Source organism: Pongo abelii, chromosome 9 (genome assembly GCF_028885655.2).
Source record: "Pongo abelii isolate AG06213 chromosome 9, NHGRI_mPonAbe1-v2.0_pri, whole genome shotgun sequence".
NCBI lineage: Eukaryota > Metazoa > Chordata > Mammalia > Primates > Hominidae > Pongo > Pongo abelii.
In genome coordinates, this window is record NC_071994.2 from 9,993,570 (window position 1) to 10,010,622 (window position 17,053).

The 17,053-nt window shown below is 52.7% G+C and overlaps 1 protein-coding gene across 26 annotated transcripts in view; it reads left to right on the forward strand.

The window, feature by feature from the left end:
• Window positions 1-17,053, forward strand: part of NRXN2 (neurexin 2) — a 120,185-nt gene that overhangs the window by 20,109 nt on the left and 83,023 nt on the right. For 15 of the 26 annotated variants that reach the window (XM_054525702.2, XM_054525697.2, XM_054525700.2 and 12 more), the window contains 4 exons: window positions 4,520-4,537; window positions 9,397-9,426; window positions 11,806-11,877; window positions 16,359-16,660. In XM_054525702.2, coding sequence (XP_054381677.1) covers window positions 4,520-4,537; window positions 9,397-9,426; window positions 11,806-11,877; window positions 16,359-16,660 — 422 coding nt within the window. The remainder of the gene's footprint in view (window positions 1-4,519; window positions 4,538-9,396; window positions 9,427-11,805; window positions 11,878-16,358; window positions 16,661-17,053) is intronic. The other 11 variants (XM_024255686.3, XM_054525707.2, XM_054525706.2 and 8 more) reach the window with 5 other exon arrangements.

A 17,053-nucleotide genomic window follows, 5' to 3' on the forward strand; every position in this document is an offset into this window, starting at 1 on the left:
TCTTCAGCTCTAAAAGGGAGTGATAGTAATATCCATTCACAATGTAGCAGTGGCGGGTAAAGGAACAATGGGTATAAAGAGCCAGGCACACCCTAAGTGCTCAGTATATGCAAAATGTTATTTTTATTATTCACTCAACAAACAGGATAATGTCTTTTTTTCTGAGCCAGGAGCCATGTAAGCAGCTGGATATAGAGAGATGAAGAGGCATTGTCCTCACTTTTGGATATTTCACAGTCAAGTCAGGAAACAGACATGTTAACACAGTTGCAATAGAGATTCAATAAGATAATTAATAATAGAATGTACATTTCTAGAGTTGGCACAAAAGAGGAAGGCTAGCTCTCCTTTGTTTAGAACAGAGACAAGTGTGTATTGACCTGGATCTTTTTTTTTAATTCTTTCTTTCTTTCTTTTTTTTTTTTTTTTTTTAGAGACCTGGGCTGAAGTGCAGTGGTGTGATCATAGCTCACTGTAACCTCAAACTCCTGGGCTCAAATGATCCTCTATTTCAACCTCCTGAGTAGCTGGGACTACAGGCGCACACCACCATGTCTGGCTAATTTATTTATTTCTTTTTTTGAGGCAAAGTCTTCTCCGTTGTCCAGGCTGGAGTGCAGTGGTGTCATCATGGCTCACTGCAGCCTTGACCACCGAGGCTCAAGTGACTCTCCCACCTCAGTCTCCCAAGTAGCTGGGAGTACTGACAGGAGCCATTACATCTGGCTGATTTTTGCATTTGTTTGTAGAGACGGGTCTCCCTATGTTGCCCAGGCTGGTCTCAAACTCCTGGGCTCAAGTAATCCTCCCACCGTGGCTTCCCAAAGTGCTGGGATTGTAGGTGCGAACCACTGTAGCTAGCCCTTGACTTGGGTCTTAAAGAAAGAGTAGATTTTCTTAGCCAGCTGTAGGTGAAAAGTATTTCAAGCACAAGGAATATTATGTCCAGAAACATAGCATATTATAGAAACAGGAAGAAGTTGGGGTGGCTGCAGCCTGGATTGTCGCAGGAAAAGAGGTTAGAGGAAGAAACAGTCAAATTTCGGATGGGATTTTCATTCGACTTTAACCTACAGGCACTGAGCTTTGAAGAGTTTTTAGCACAACAAAGGACCACTTTGTTGTGCTGCGGTGTATGAATTTCAGGGTGAAAAGAGTGGCTGTAGAGGGCGTCATCTCCTAGGCTTATTAATGTTCCAAGGAGAGGGACTGATCAGGGCCTGGCCTCACCAGGGCCTGGCCTGGGCGGTGCCGGTGGAAATGGAAGGATGATAAGGATTTCTAGGAGTTTAGTTTTGTTTTTAGAGTTTTAGGTTTTAGAAGATGGAACCAATAGGACCCGGTGATTGGCCTGACAAAAGGAGCAGGTGCTTTCTGGGTGCCTAACTTAATCAGGGAATTTGGTGGGGTGAGGAGAGGGTTATGAGGCCCACCTTAGACATATTGAATATGAGAAGCCCATGAGAAACTCAAAGACAGCGGCTCTAAAGACAGATGGGTACATAGGTCAAGAGCACAGGAGAGAGGTTTGTATCAGAAACACTGAAAAGTTCTCATCACAGCAGTATTTAGTAAGGCGTATCTGTTACCTGTGCCAAGAGGGTCAGGCTGGTGATGGGTAGGGAGACTGACCAAGAGGAAGCTATTGCAGGAAACCAGGCACAAGGAGTGAGGCCAGAGGCTATGATGACCTAGGATTGCAGTGGAGAAGGGAAAAAGTGATTCTGTGCTCCTGGGTGTGTGTGTTTTCTTCTCTGTACAGAGGAGATAGATAACACCGAGCTGAGTGTTGCAGTGAGGCTGACGTGTGATATTGCATGTGAGGGTCAGTACGGTGCCCAGCACATGGCTAACTAATGAAATCTCTGGAACCTATGAGGGCAGTGTGGGGCATGTAGTAGGAGCTCAGGCAGCACTGGTTGAAAGCAGGGGCTTTGCTAAGCACAGGGGAATAAGCACTTGGTTGTGGGAGTGGAGTTGTCGAGAATGGCTTCAGTGGTGGAGTTTAGATGTCAGAGAGTTGGATGAGCAATTGCATTGCTGGGCAGACACATGGTGATACAGGACTGGCACTCAGGGAGGAGGCCGGGACTACCCATGGTTTGGGAGCCTCTGAGCACGAAAGTGAGCCATCACTGAGGAGAGCGAGGAGAAGTAAGAGGAATGTGGAGGGCAGGGGCCAACCCTGAAGGGGACTGAGGTGGCAGGTGAGGGGCATAGGTGAATCAGCAGAAAGCAAAGAGCAGCAGAGGAACAGAGATATGTGAGTTTCTAGGTGCTGTCTCTCCAAAGCCAGAAACAAACCAAGCCTGGTTGTTTCACCTTCCTGAGCATAGCATGATGTACATTTCTGGCAGGTGGAAATACTTTTTGAAATATCTGCCATGTTGGATTATCTAGAAATCACCATGCCTCCTTATTTGCACCGGTGCTGGTGAGACAATTGTGCTGACTGACCAGGGTCTTAGCATACTGGGACCAAAGAAATCCTGGCACAGCAGTCTTCACGAGAGCCAAAGGGTTTCCTGAGGGCCCCTTTATTAGCCAGCTCCCCCCATAAATGAAATGTGATTCAGTTTACTTAAGAAAACTATTGCTGGGCACTGTGGCTCACGCCTGTAATCCCAGCACTTTGGGAGGCCGAGGCGGGCGGATCACCTGAGGTCGGGAGTTCGAGACTAGCCTGACCAACATGCAGAAACCCCGTCTCTACTGAAAATACAAAAAGTAGCCGGGTGTGGTAGCGCATGCTGGAGGCTGAGGCAGGAGAATCACTTGAACCCGGGAGGTGGAGGTTGCGGTGAGCCGAGATCGCACCATTGCACTCCAGCCTGGGCAACAAGAGCAAGACTCCATCTCAAAAAAAAAAAAAAAAAAAAAGAGAGAGAAAACTATTAGACACGTATCTTTTAGGTGATGCAGCTGTCAGGTAGAAGCAGCTCTGTGTTGTAGAGGAGTGTGTTTGTAACACATGTTGACATGGAAAGACTGTGTATGTAGGTTTAGGAAATGGGAGATAAAGAGCTGTGTTCATCGCTGGCTGTATGTCTTTAGCCACTGGAGTCACTGTGGGGTGGTGGTGTGTGTGTCTAGTGTTATGTAGTAGATTACTGTGCAGGTATTAGTGCTTGCATTCAGCCTGTGTATGTGCGTGGATTATGGGGGTGGTATAAGGTATGACAAATGACTATGTTTGTTTTCAGAGTATAGCTACCTCTCCATGAGCGAATGAACAGATATCACCAAATGGGGTTGGAGGTAGGAGGAGATAGTGTGTGCATGCGTGAGTGTGAACTGGATAGCTGTGTGTACATAAGTGTGTATCCTAGGGCCTGCACATGCAAGTATGTGTTTCCCCACTGGGTTTGTGTGTTTGTAGATTGTGCTGTTTCCCCCTTCCTGCCTATTGCTTCATCTAAAGGCTCCTAGAAGGTGGGCACATGGCAAATGTTTGGAGCTGGGGGCACCTCCATCCTCTTACAAAGAAGATCAGAGCCCAACCTGCTTGAAGAGTTGTAGCTTAGTTGAAGGAATTGTCTCTATCTTCTCTTTGTTCCATCTTCTCCCTTGACCCATTTGGTGAGCTCCAAGGCCAGGCCCAGGCAGGGCCCTAATAGGTGAGGTCTGCCTATCCAAAGGATGTGGCATGGTCTAGGTCTGGGCCCAGTGTGGCCCACTGAATTTGGACTCTCTTCCCCCACTGGCATGGCCATCCAGCCTGGGGGCCCTTGGCCTCATCCAGATGTTAAGAAGACATTTGTCCTAGAATCAGAATCAGAGTCAGAAGAGGCCTCAGAAACTATCCAGTCCACCCCTCTCATTTTGCAGAAGAGGCAGTAGGAACTCAGAGAGGTTAAGTGAATAGGATGAAAGTCACACAGTGCTGTGTGGCAGAATCATGTTTGCTTACTCTGTGTCCTGATGTCTTTTCACCCCTGGGAGGGTCAGGGGCCGTAGGTGGTTGGGTCCTGTGTGCAGAGGCTTTATATTTGAAGTGTGTGAGACACTGTGTGTCACTGAATTGCTAAGTGCCTATGTGTGTCAGTGTGTCACTGAGCATGAGTGTGTCTCTAGTGAACCCTGTGAGACAATTAGTGGTGTGAGTATGTCCCCATCTGTCTCTGAGATGCAATGGAATGCAGGGTAGGAGCCTGTCTGGGGAAGTTGAGAAGCCTGACTGCCACTCCTGGCCCTGCCTCAGATTCTCTGTGTGACCTTGAGTGGTTACTTCCCTGTCCTGGGCCTCAGTTTCCTGAAATGTTACTTGAGGGTTGGGTGTGATGGGTACTGGCTGACTGTGTGTGAGGTTCTGACTCAGGGAGCAGCTCTGTGTCTGCCTCATCCCCAACATAGCTGTTTCTTGAGATTTGGGCCTTCCACGTTGGGTGACTCGTGTCAGGGCCTGGGTGGGCTTGGACTCCTCTCTCCCCTTGGAGCCCCTGTCCGTGGTACCTTTGCTAACAGCCCTCCTTTTTCTTCTCTCTCTGCCTCCCTCTTCTCCGAACCTCGCTGGCTGCAGAGGAGCACCCCATGGAAGGTGAGTGAAGCCTCTCTGTCACTGGGGTAGTGGATCTGTTGCCATGGGGATCCTACATGAGGAACTGTCGTTGGCTACCCAAGGATTCCCTTTCCTGCCATGTTTAGGGCCTCTCCGGAGAAGGATGTCTGGGGTCCTCCCTTGGCTGCCTTGCCCCACTCTCTTGCGTCCCCTCTTCATGGGTTTCGGGGGAGCTGCTGACTTGCCTTTCTTCTTCCTTTCCCTCTCCAGGCTGGAGAGGGAAAGGGAAACTTAGGGAAGAGATGAGCGGTGGGGGTGGAGGGATGGGGTTGACAGGATTCCGAAGCGCCCAGAAGTGAGTGGGTAGACAACGTTTAGCCCAGCCTAAGTTAGGAAGCTTAGAAAGGCAATTTTCCAGATGCTGGGGCAGGCTGGGGTGGGCTGTTGCCCAAGAAACCTGTGCTTGGGGAAAATCTGCCCTGGAGTCTGGTGCCACTGTGCAGGGCTCAGGGGACTGGCGGGTGGTGGAATGCACTGGCAGAGTAGGGGGTCGGGGGTGTATAGTGGGGGCAGCCTCTCTGCCCCACTGTGACCAGCACTTGCCACTTGCGGCAGGCCCCTAGCTGCTGCCCCACAGGTTGCTAGGTAGGGATGGTCTGCTTCTTCCTTCATCCAGGTCAGAGGGCAAGGGTGGGGTGTGTGCCTCTCTCTCAGGTCTCTCTGTCTGTTCTTTCTCTATCTCCTGTTTTGTTGGCCTCTTCTCCCTCTCCAGTTTCTGTCTTTACCTCCTTTTCTCCAAGACTCTGTCCCTGGACCATGTGTCTCTCCTTCCCCAGGCTCTCTCTGGGTTTCTGTCATTCTCTGAATCTTTCTCTCGCAGTTTGGCTTTCCCTGTTTCTTCTCCTCCTCTGGGGTGGACTGAGAGCAGGAAGAAGGTAGTCCTGGCTTGAAGGCTGTGTTGAAGATGAGCTCACATAGCTACCATGAAGAAGGCAGCAGAGCAGGCATGAGGTGGCATCCCAGTCCCTTCTCCTGGGAAGGTGGAGTGGGAGGGCAAGGGCGTCCCTGGGGAGGAGGAGAGGAAAGTGCCAGGGATGCAGTAGTCCTGGGAAAGAAAGGTGGCAAGAGGCTCTTAGCCTGAGTGTGGGGCTGGAACCCATTTTTCCTTGTGATGTCCATGGTCTGACTTGTCTCTCTTGGATGTCTCTTCTCCCTGGGGGTCCTCAGGTCCCCAGGGCCCAGCAGGCAGGTGTGTGTGTGTGTGTGTGTGTGTGTATGTATGTCTGCATACACATACATTTATACAACTCTGCTGGTCTGTGTGTCTCTGTGCACGCCTGAGGATATATGCTGTGTACATGTAACATGTTTTTGTGTCTGAGTGCATGGGTGTGCTGTGCGCCTCCATCGATGCATATATGTGGTGTGGCCCACATTTCTGTATGCCTATGTAGAGCATCAGCATCTTTGTGTGTCTGCATCTGTGTTTGCATCTCCGTGTGTCAGTGTTTACCTCTGTGTGTGTGTCAGAGAAAGAGTCTGCGTGTCTGGGTGGACGCGGCCTTCTGAGGGCTGGAGATAAGATTTAGTGCTGATGTGACTTTTACTTGCTCTTGATGTCATGTCTCCTCCGGAACAAAGGGAGAGATGGAGGGAGGAAGAGAGAAAGGGAAAAAAGGGTGGAGAAGAGAAAAAAGGAGGGAGCAGAGAGATGACAGAAGGAGTGGGGGTAAGTGAAGGGTGAGAAGAGAAACACTCAAGCCTCAAGCTGTAGGTGGGGGCAGGAACGGGGAACAGCTTGGCCAAAAGAAGAAAGGCAGGGGGGCACTTGGGAAGAAGGAGTCTGGCGGGAGTAGGGGAGAGGAAAGGGGCTGATAGACAGGAACAAGAAGGGAAGCTGGGCTTTGGGGACCCATGGGGAAGAAGGCCTGTGGACGCCACCTCGCCATTTCTTTGGGTGGCATGGTGGTCTGCTGGTTTAGATGTGGCACTGTGGATGCCTGCATGTCGGTGGCTGTGCAGGGCTGTGTATTGGAGGCTGTGTGTGTGTGTGTGTGTGTGTATACACACCTAGGAGTCTGATGCATCTCTGTGTCACTCTGAGACATGTCTGTGTGCCTGCTTGTGTGTCTCTTAATCTGGTCACCTATCACCATCTTTGTTTCGATGGTGGTTCTCTCTGGGGTTTCAGTAGGAGAGTTAGGGGATGAGACTGAAGGTGGGGAGGTGGGCTTAGCAGGTGGTGGTTCCACATGGGTGGGCTGGGGGCCTCCTCTGTGGCACTGTGCTCTGGACCCTGCAGCCCTCCTTATATCTCTAAGGAGTCCTCTGTACCTTCACCTTCTTCCCGCTTGACTGTGCCTGAGGCCTAGCTTTCTCCAGGAACCCCAAGATCCTGCTCTGCAGCCCCTGCCGAGCACCTCCTTTTTCCTCCCAGCCTCTTGTGGCAGGGCAAAGAGACCCAGAAGTAGCCAGATAAAGTGCCCTAGGAAGGGACCCATGGCAATGCCATCCATCACTGCCAGTCTCTTTTCCAGCAGTGGGAGGAGGGGCTGATGCCACAGGTGGATGTGGGGAAGTGAATACCCCAGTGGGGCTGGGGGCCAGGAGGAGGGAGCAGAGATTTCACATTAACGGGGAGACAGACTTTAGGGAGAAAACCCTGGGGCCAGCTGGGGCTGAGCCAGGGGTAGACAGGAAGGGAACCAGCCTCCCCTTCACCAAGATGGCTGGTGCTGTCACGCCTGAGGGAGCTGAGCAGCTGGTTGCCGTGGTGACAGAGGGAGACTGCCGAATGCTAATGAGGCTGGCGAGGAGCTGGGCAGTGGAAGGGTCTGGGAGAGGGAGATGGGGCTTCCCCCAGCAGCAGTCATGCCTGTGGGAGACAGAGGGTTGGTTCACAGGGCACCTGGCTCCTGGGCTGGGGGTGGGCAGATACCTGGATTCTCAAGGGTGGGATCCTGAGAGCAAGGCTGCTTCTGACAGGGAGAGTCAGATGTGGGTTGAGGGCTCTGGGTCTGGGTCCTGGGTTTAGGGGGTTTGGAAGGAGATGCTGATAGTTCTTGGGGAAAGGGTTGGTGGCAGAGTAGGAGGGTATTCAGAGTAAGGAATGAGGAGACTCGGTTCAAATGCTTGGGTCCTTACCTGTGTGATGGATAAAAACTTACGTCCTCCCAAGAGCTGTTCAGTCCTGAGGCTGCCCTCAGCGGCTGTGGCCTCCTCCTCCAAGTGGCCTCAGACTCAGAGGTGGGGAGAAACCAATGCCACCCTAGAGACATGGGGCAAAGAGGGCAACGTGAACCATCTGCCACGGGGTCCAGGCCTTTGGCCCCTGGCCATGTCCTTCCTGTCCTCCTCACTGCCTTTCCTCTTGGAACCCAGGCATCCTGGCCCCCAGCTTCGTCTCAGAAATACTTGTAACTCTTTAACCTTGCTACTTCCGTCCTGGCCCCAGCTTTCTATCCCTAGGGTTCACATCTCATGGCCACAGCAGTGGGGCTGGTTTCCAAGGGTGACAGTGGCACTGCAGGGCTGTTCCCCTCTTGGCCAGACACCACAGGGAAGTGAGTGGGGCTGGGGGGGCTCTGAGGTTTGGTGGAGCTGGCTGGCCATCTCAGGGAGCCCTGGGGTCTCAGCCCAGCTGTTGGGCCTGGTGCTGCCAGCCTTTCTAGGAGAGAGCTTTCCTTGCTGGTGCCCGTTGGGGACAAGGGTACTGATCCAGTGAGCCAGATTCCTTCCCACTAAGGCTGGGGAGGGGTACTTTGGGTTAGGGCTGACAAGGCTGTCTCAAGGGGCCAGTGTAATCCTGGATGGAAATCCTAGCTGGTCTTCCTATCAGTCCATTTTCTATTTTCAAAATCCAGCTTTTGGGTCATTTGAGAGAGGTCCTGGTCAGAGAAAGGGGGTCTGTAATTTATAAATGATGTACTTGGACCTTTCAGAGAGCTGGGCCTCCTCCCACAAGGGCTCGGCTGTCCTCTTTGGACCTTGCTGTCTGAGAGCTCTGACCCCAGTCTCTCAGTGTCTCTGTAGATTTCCTACCTTCTCCTACCTGCTTCCTCTCTAATTTTGTCCTCTTGAACCCCAGTTTCCTCTTAGAACCCAGGTGTGCAGGGTCCCTACTATCCCTACAGAGGTTATTGGGAAGGGTAGCTGGGAGGATTAGAACCCAACAGATGTCCTTCCAAACCCCGCTTTAGTGGGGGATCCTTTTAGGCCCAGGTTCTTTATATCCCCCCATCTTTCCCCCTTTTCTGCCAGCATCCTAGGGGTAACTGGGATTAGGGGTGTTGGGGGGTTGGAGGCCCCCTTGCCCACTTAATCCCATGCTAACAGGACACTCTCTCTCTCTCCAGGTGGCTTTGATTTTTGTGTCGTGTTTTATTTTCTCCTCCATCTGAATCGTTTTTCTCGTTGACCGTTTTTTTTTCTCTCCGCCTCCCGGAAGAAAAAAAAAAAAGAAAAAAAGAAAAAGGAAAAAGCAACCCTCTCAGCCTAATGCTTCTCCTCCTTTTCCTTTTTTTTTTTTCGGCAAGAAGAATAAAAGAAACCAAAATCTCCTCTCCCCCCTGCAGCGACTCCCCGCCCCCTCCTTCCTCCAGTTCTGCGTGTACCCCTCTCACCCTCTCTGACGCCCCTAATCTCTCTTTCTCTCTTCCCCTGTTGTGCCCTCCACCCGCTGTTTCGGCATCGGGCCCCTCTTCTCAGCTTCTGGGCTGGGGCTCCCCCCGATGTCTGTCACAAGTTAAAAAGGGCTTTTAAATTGTGGCAGCAAAAGCTTTTTTCTCCCTTCTCTCTGGCTGATTTTGATGACTCGTGTTTTCTTTGTTTCTTTCCCCTTTTCTTTCTTTTTTCTTCTTTTTTTTTCTTTCTTTCTTTCTCTCCTTCCCCTTTCCAAGGTCCGGCTCACCTGACGTTAAACAGCGAAGGTATGGTTTGAAGTTTTGGTTTGGTTTGGATTGGATTGGATTGGATTGCCCCCAACCTGCGCCTGGATTTTCTGTTCTTCTTCCTGTCCTTCCACTGTCCCCTTCCCCTCCTCCACCTGTCCTGACACCTTCCTTCCTTTCCTACCTGCTTCCTTTGCCATTTCTTAATTTTATTTGGGGGGTGCTGGGGTGGGGGTGGGGGCTTGCCCTTGTCTGTGTGCTTCCCTCTCCCTCACCCACCCTGAAGCACTCCATCCACCTACATCTCACCTTGGTTTCTGACATCAAGAGATGTTTGAACTCCTGCCGTTGTCTTTAGTCACCCTTTTTTTGCGTTTTCCTGGTAGTATATCTTGCTTTTTTTTCTTTCTTATGGTGGTGTTTGATTTCCTTCCACTCATTCTGATCATTCTTTCTTTTCTATGGACCTAAGTAACAAGAGAAAAGCATGGGCTGGAGAAAGAGGGCCTTAGGCAGTCTCATCACCCTCACCCTGCTACTGTGGGAGGCCCCCATCCATGACGAGAAGGGAAATGGGAGTAGAGGTGTAGGGTCTCTCCCTTTCCACAGTGTGCACTCCCAACCCCCTGCCCACCCGCACGCCTTCACCCTTGTATCTTTTGAATGTCTCTTAACCCTATTTGAGAGATGACGACGTTGAGGACCAGAGAGATGAAATGACTTGTTAGTGATTCCACAACCCTTATTGGTGGTATGGTTGGGACTAGCCATTTAATTTTAGCACTCCTTTGACTAAGTGCCTACCATCTTTGAGAGCCCTGGTGTTAAGCAAACCTGGAGACAGAACTCAGGAGTCCTGTCTGAGCTCCTCAAGCTCTGGCCTCCTCCAGCCCTCTGCTGTCACTGATTCTCTCTGAGCTCAGGGTTTTGGCCTTTCAGACCCTTTGGCACTGTTGGACCTGCGCAGTTCAGCCCTCTGTCGGGGGGTCATCTTACAGAGGAACAGAGTGGGGTCCTTAGCCGGTAGGCAGGACCAAGATTGGGCTGCAGGGAGAAACTCATATAGATATGAAATTTGGGATGGATTTAGGTCTGGGGAGGTAGAGGCCTTGGAGTCTTGCAGGGATGTGAAATTATGGCAAGAAGTGTGGGGAAAGAGGAAGTCCCAAATGGAGAGTTGGGAGTAGGAACCCTGGTTGGTTCACTCACATCCTTCTTGCCTTTCAGTGCCTGGTTCTATGGGTGCTGGCTGTGGCTCCTCTTCGTCATAAGTGAAGGCCCTCCCAAAGGATCTCAGAAAGCCCCCCTGGAAAGTTCCACAGCTCAAGTATTATTCTAGTTCAAGTTTGGGGATTTGCAACTGGGGTTGAAGTAAGAGCCCATTTAGGGACTTTTCCCCTTCATCACTGAGTTTTCTCATCCTGAAGCCATCCTGTGGATCTGGCAGTAGGGCTGGGTACCTGGAAGCCAGGTGCTGAGTATATAGGTTCACTGGAGTGGGGAGAGGTGGGGTGAAGATTCAAGCTGGCCAGGAACCCAGACATGATAACATGTGCCCACCGGGGCCTTTGGACTGAGGCCTAGGTGCTGCTGATGAATGGGATGGTAGGGAGTGAGAAATAACTCCTGAGAAAGGGCTTGCCCACATCCAGGCTGAGCTCCAGGGAGGATCTCCTTTGACTTGCACAGGCCTTTTGTAGGCACAATGGTGGGATGAAGAACAGACAGGAATTACAGGAAGCCCCTGGAAATCTCTGGGAAGCTCCAGGGTCTAACTGGCAAAGAAGTGGGCGAGGGTGAGCTTCCAAGCACTCACTGTGGTGAATGAAGCAGGTATGGATGGCCTCAAGGTGTACTGAGAGCCTCAAGGACAGGAAAGAACAGAAGAGGAGCTTGGGGTGTAAATCTGGAGAAGTTTCTGGAGGAGGGGTTGTCTGTGTCAGGCTTTTGAACGAGTTGGGAAGTGTGAGCTTAACCCAGCATAAAGGGTGTGAGCAAAGGTGCAGAGTGGTGGGGAGAATGTGCCTCATGGAGGAGGCCAGGAGAATAAGGGAGCAGTTGAAAGGGGGAACTGGGGGCCTCCAGTGCTGAGGGCTGGCCTGTTTGCCTGCTGTGGGGAAGGAGGGATCCTGCACTCATGGTGAGGCCTCTGTTCCTCTGCCCAGTCTCCCCACCCCAGGCAAGAGTGGAAGTCGGTGATCATGAATTTGACGGGGTCTGTGGGGCTGATCGTCCTCGGTTTGTCAAGCGGCTCCTTCCTTAGAGGTCTTGAAGGCAAGGGAGTCCCCAGAAAAGCCTCTCCTCCCCTGTCCCTGCAAGCAGCACCTCCACCCTGGAGAGGGCCCTTCATCCCCTCAAGGCTGGGGAGGGACTGGCTCGGTACCCCCTGTGCCTGACTCCCCAATTCTGCTTCTCCAGTAGGGTCCTTACTGTTCTCCGAGGGGGGGGCCGGGAGAGGAGGAGCCGGCGATGTGCACCAGCCAACAAAAGGTCAGTGACCCCCATGGTCCCCAGAGAGCCCAGCCCTCATCCTGCTGCAGGCTAACTGTGCTTCCTGGGGGGAAGCCAAGTCAACGCAGGCACATCCCCTTGTCCTCTCTGAGGCCTGTGGGAAGTGATGGGTCTGCTGCCTGAGTGCCATTCCAAAGGACCCATTAGCTGCCCTGATGTGAAGGGCCACAAACCTCCATTTCTTTCGCAAAGCCCAGTTGTTCTGATGACTTCTTTCTAGAACATAGGTAGGTATCTTTTTATGTGGCAGTTGTTCAGGCTGATCCCTAGGAAGTATCTGTTTCTTTGTTAAGGCAACCAGGCAGCAGGGCAACCCCAATTTAACCATCAAATTCTGGAAGCCTGCTAGGTGCCCAGTCCAGGGAGATTCTGGTTGGGAGCTGTGGCCAGCACAGGGCCTTTAAGCCTGCTTGGGGGCTCTAGCTCCTTTTTCTGTACTGAGGCTGCCTCTCTTAAGACAATTTCTTTCCTAAGAAGTTTACAAGCCACTATAACAAGTCCTCAAGGAACTCCAGTGGGTGCCAAGCACTGGGGCTATGTAGTCCCATTTCCATTCTTTAGTCTGCTTGTCTGTTTGCCTGGATTTCCGCCATCCTTGTCCTCTCTCCAGTGACTTGGTGTGTCTCTTTTGTCTGACTCTTGAAAAAGCAGCCAGGCCATGCACACTGGAAGTCTCCTTGAACACCCCAGGTGAACCTGGTCACTTCCACACTTTGTCCACACTTCCACTAGAAGGCTCATCACACTGTATCATAACTGTCACTTTACCTGTTTGCTTCCCCAACAAGACCAAGCTCCTTGAGGCCAGGGATTGGATATTTTTGTTCCTATGCCCCTGGTGCTTTACACAGCTCTTGGCACATAAGTAGCCGTGTGCTTAGCAAATTTATTTTATATGAGCCAATGGGCTCTGTTCCTAAGGGGCTGATTGATGTTCTAACAACTACAATAAAGTGTGGTCCATGCAAAGTACATGAAAAGTGCAGACTCTTTTCAGAGGAGTTAATTTATTCATTGAGGCCAGGCACGGTGGCTCATGCCTGTAATCCCAGCACTATGAGAGGCCGAGGTGGGAGGATCACTTGAGGCCAGGAGTTCAAAACCAGCCTGGCAACGTGGTGAGACTCCATTTCAAAAAAAAAAAAAAAAAAAAAAAAATCATTGAGAAAGAGAGGGAGACACAGAGGAGAGAGGCAGCACACTAGCAGAAAGTTACCAGCTGGCACGAGTCGTTTATTTGTGGGATGCTTTACGGTTGAGGAAGCTGGACCCCGCCCTTTCTCTTTCTGAGATGCCCATGGCAGCCTGTGCAGTTCCTGATGATCAGCTCCATTTTCCAGACGGGGAAGCTGAGAGTTAGAGCCCAGCTTTGTGACCAGCCAAGGTCACAAAGCTGGTGGTGGAGCCAGCACTAGCGCCCAGGTCTTCTTTCTCACATCACATTTCCTCTCCAGGGAGCAGTACAAGATGTTATTAGGCAGTAAGTGCCAAGTGAGCAGAACAGACAGCTGTAGAGCTCGAGAGTAGGGAGGGCGGAGGGGGGCGCTGGAGACCTTCCCAGAGGAGGTCTGGGAGCTGGGCCTGGAAAGAAGGCAGCTGCTCTGTCCCTTATGCATGGTTCTCAGAAATGCAGGACCACAACAACTAGTCTCTAGCCACATTCACTGGGGACACTTGTAGGGCTACAGACTCCCCAACTGTGAGAGATAAACGAGCATCAGCTATTATCCTCCTTTCTGGGTCCGGAGCAATTAGGGGCGGTAATTGTGCAAGCGCTGCTGGGAGTTGTAGTTCCCAGTCGCGCCAGACCGGCGAGATGGGGGAGAGCGCCTCCTGGTGCTTCAGGGCTTGTTCAGCCCAGATCTGGTTTGTGCTCTGCTGAGCCCCTCGGGCGCCCCTACAAGCTCACCCCAGTAGAATCTCTCCACCAGTCCCTTGAAGTCATGCCCCGACCTCCCCTACTCAGGTTCTCTCTCTCTCTCCTCACCATCTTCGGGTTTTCTTTCCACACTTGCTCATCTCTTTTTCTGTCCCTCTTCTGGAAGGCTTTCAGGTTCTCTTTGGCTGCTCCTCAGGCCTCTTGGTGTCTCTGGGCTGACCCAGGTCTCTGGTGGCAAAGGGACTGGAGCCCGTGGAGGCGCAGGCTCCGGAGTAGCTAGCTTTGCCACCCACCCCAGGAGACTGGAGGCAGGGCTGAGGAGTCGAGGAATGGCCTCGTTTCTCCACTTGGCCTTGGCAGCCACTGTCCAGCCCCAGACCCGCCTCTTTCCTTTTTGCTGGCCTCTTTTGTTCTGTCCCAATCACTTACTCACATGGTTGCCTTATTCTTTTCTTTCTTTCTGTTTGACTCTCTTTAATGATATTTTCTTTGACTGCAGTGAAGGTGAGGGAGTGGGAGGAGTGGCTTCTGGGTGGGACTAGTACAAGTGGCAAAACCAAGGTCAAACACATTCCTTTTTCTGGTCCTTGAGCCCCCTGGTTCTCCTAGTGCCTGGGCAGTAGGCTTCGTTGCTATGGAAACAGCAAGGCTCCAGAAAGCCCTGGCTTCTGTTCCCTAGAGGTCGCTGTCCACTTTCGTTGCTGGCTCTCTTCCCATCTCCTGTACCTGTCCCCGCAGGGCTTGCTCCTTTTCTTTATCCAGAGAGCCACGCTCATCCCTTCTTGCTCCCTCACAGCCCTGAGCCGTCTTCATTTCTTGTCTGTCTCTGTGATGGTTCTCTTTTTCCTGGCTCTGCCCCACCTCCCTCCTTCCCTACTCCTTGCCACTCTTCCCTGCCTTCCCCTCTTGTCTCTGCTGGGGTCCTCACTTTTGCTTTCTGGCCCTCCCCACTGGTACCATAAGTAGACAGAGGAAGGGATTCAGACTGTCCCGATGTTGCCCAGGCCCCCACCAGCCTTGCTGCCCTGTGGCCTCAGGAAACCGGGCCTTGCCAGCTGCAGTGAGTGCTGTGCCAGCCTCTGGGGCAGCAGCTGGTGCCTTGGCATCCGGAGGCAGTGAGGACAGAGGCTGTGGGCAGCCTGCCCAGAGAGAGAGAAGCAGGCTGTGTGTGGAGGGGAGGGGATCTGCAGAATCTGCACTCCGAAACTCCCCCCCGCCACCACCCCACTGCCTCAACACATAGCACTGCTGCTGAGCCCTGCCTCCACCAGGGGAAGGCAAGTGCTTCCTGGTGGCCCTGGATGCACCCTGGCATTGTGCCTGTTCTTGCTTGGGCATTGGGAGCATCTATTGAGAATTCCTGCATTTGGTTAGCTCGGCCTCTTCATAAAGACCCTCACGGCCAGTGTTGTTTGCCCTGCACCCGTCCAGTGAGGTAGGCAGGGCCAGCTGTGTGCCACTGCTTAATGGCCAGAAGTGAGCCACTGGTAGAGCCCAGGTCCTCTGGTTTGTCCTGACTTCATATCCGGTTCTCTTCTCTCTGCTTGCACTCTGGCTTGTGCTGGTGTTGGACAGAAACCTCAACTTCTTGGTACTACTGAGTCATTGTCTTCTCACTTGTTATCAACTTACAGAATGCTGACAATCCCTCAGCCTCTCCCAGTAGTTTTTGCTTCTGCTTAAAAAGTGGCAGTGGAAGGGCCCTGTGCCGGGTGCCTATGGACATACGTGCACACACACAGACATGTGCACACACAAGGCCCAGGCCTGCCCTTGCCCTGTCACTCTCTGGGCACACACAGGTCACATCCAGGCACTCGTTGCTCTCCATCTTGGGCCTGTCTGCGCTGTCCTTGGCTTGGAGTAGGGAGCTGGGGGTGAAGATGATAGCTGGGGCTGTGGCCACCCATGTGAGCTCTGCCTGGTGGCCTGTTGCTATCCAGTGCATATCCCTGTCACCTGCATCGCCTTCCTGTGTGTCTTCCTGGCCCTTCCCCCATTCCCCCACCTCCCATTCTCCTCATCTGCTCCCTGCTGCACAACAGGCCTATTGGTCCCATCCCATATGGTGAGGCTGAAACTGTCTCCAGGCACTGAGGTTGGCCATCGCTGGAGGAGGGGCAGGAAGGGAGGTGGGCTGTGCGTAGGAGACCCTTGAGGACCCTGCCATACGGGGGGAGCGCCCAGGGAGAAGTAAGGCAGAGCTTCTTATTTCCCTTCTGTGTCCCTTTGTTAAGGGGAGTGGCAGATGGGAAGGTTGGTGGGGAGGAGACAGTGAGCACCCTCCACTCTGCTGGGTCCTGTGGCAGAGTAATTGTCAGCTGTCAGTGTGTGAGCCACTTAGCAGCCTCCTGGTTTGGAAATGGACACAGGGGACATTGACTTTTGACAGCAGAGACGGCAGGGTCCTGAGAGGATGGTTGACAGGCCGAGGGAGGGAAAGGGGCCTAAAGCTACAGGTTGGGACCTCTGGGCTCCTGGTGCCCAGGACCAGTGCCTGCGTTGCTGGAGGGGAGAGGGAAGCACTGGTGTACCCTACCCCATTCAGCCTTCTCCCGTTTCCCCACACCACGGCATCCAGGCAAGGAGGAGTTTGTGGCGACCTTCAAAGGCAATGAGTTCTTCTGCTACGACCTGTCACACAACCCCATCCAGAGCAGCACTGACGAGATCACACTGGCCTTCCGCACCCTGCAACGCAATGGCCTGATGCTGCATACAGGCAAGTCGGCCGACTACGTCAACCTGTCCCTCAAGTCTGGGGCTGTCTGGCTGGTCATCAACCTAGGCTCAGGTGCCTTCGAGGCCCTTGTGGAACCCGTCAATGGCAAGTTCAACGACAACGCCTGGCATGACGTCCGGGTCACCCGAAACCTGCGCCAGGTAGGGGGAGTGAGAAGAAGGCCAGGGATTAGCTATACCTGAGGCAGAATGGGGGTTGGGAGAGGGGGCTGCCGGGAGCTTGTGGTGGAGGGATCAGGGCTGGGCAGTGAGGTGTGATTCTGGAGAAGAACAGGGGTTGGGGCTGTGAGGGTCCCGACATAAGGCTGCAGTGGCCAGCAGGCTTCAGAGATCAGGGAGCTGAGCTGAGGAGGCTCCAGAACTGCCCCTGGGCAGGAGCCTGAGGGCAGGGGAAGGACTGGGCTCAGATTGTTGGGAGCAGCTTGGCTCTCGAGGGTTGGGGCTAAGAAATCAGGTGATTTAGCAGGAGGGCAATTCAGGAGATGGGAGGAGTGAGCCAGTGCCTGAATGGGTGCTCCTGGGTGCCAGAGGGTG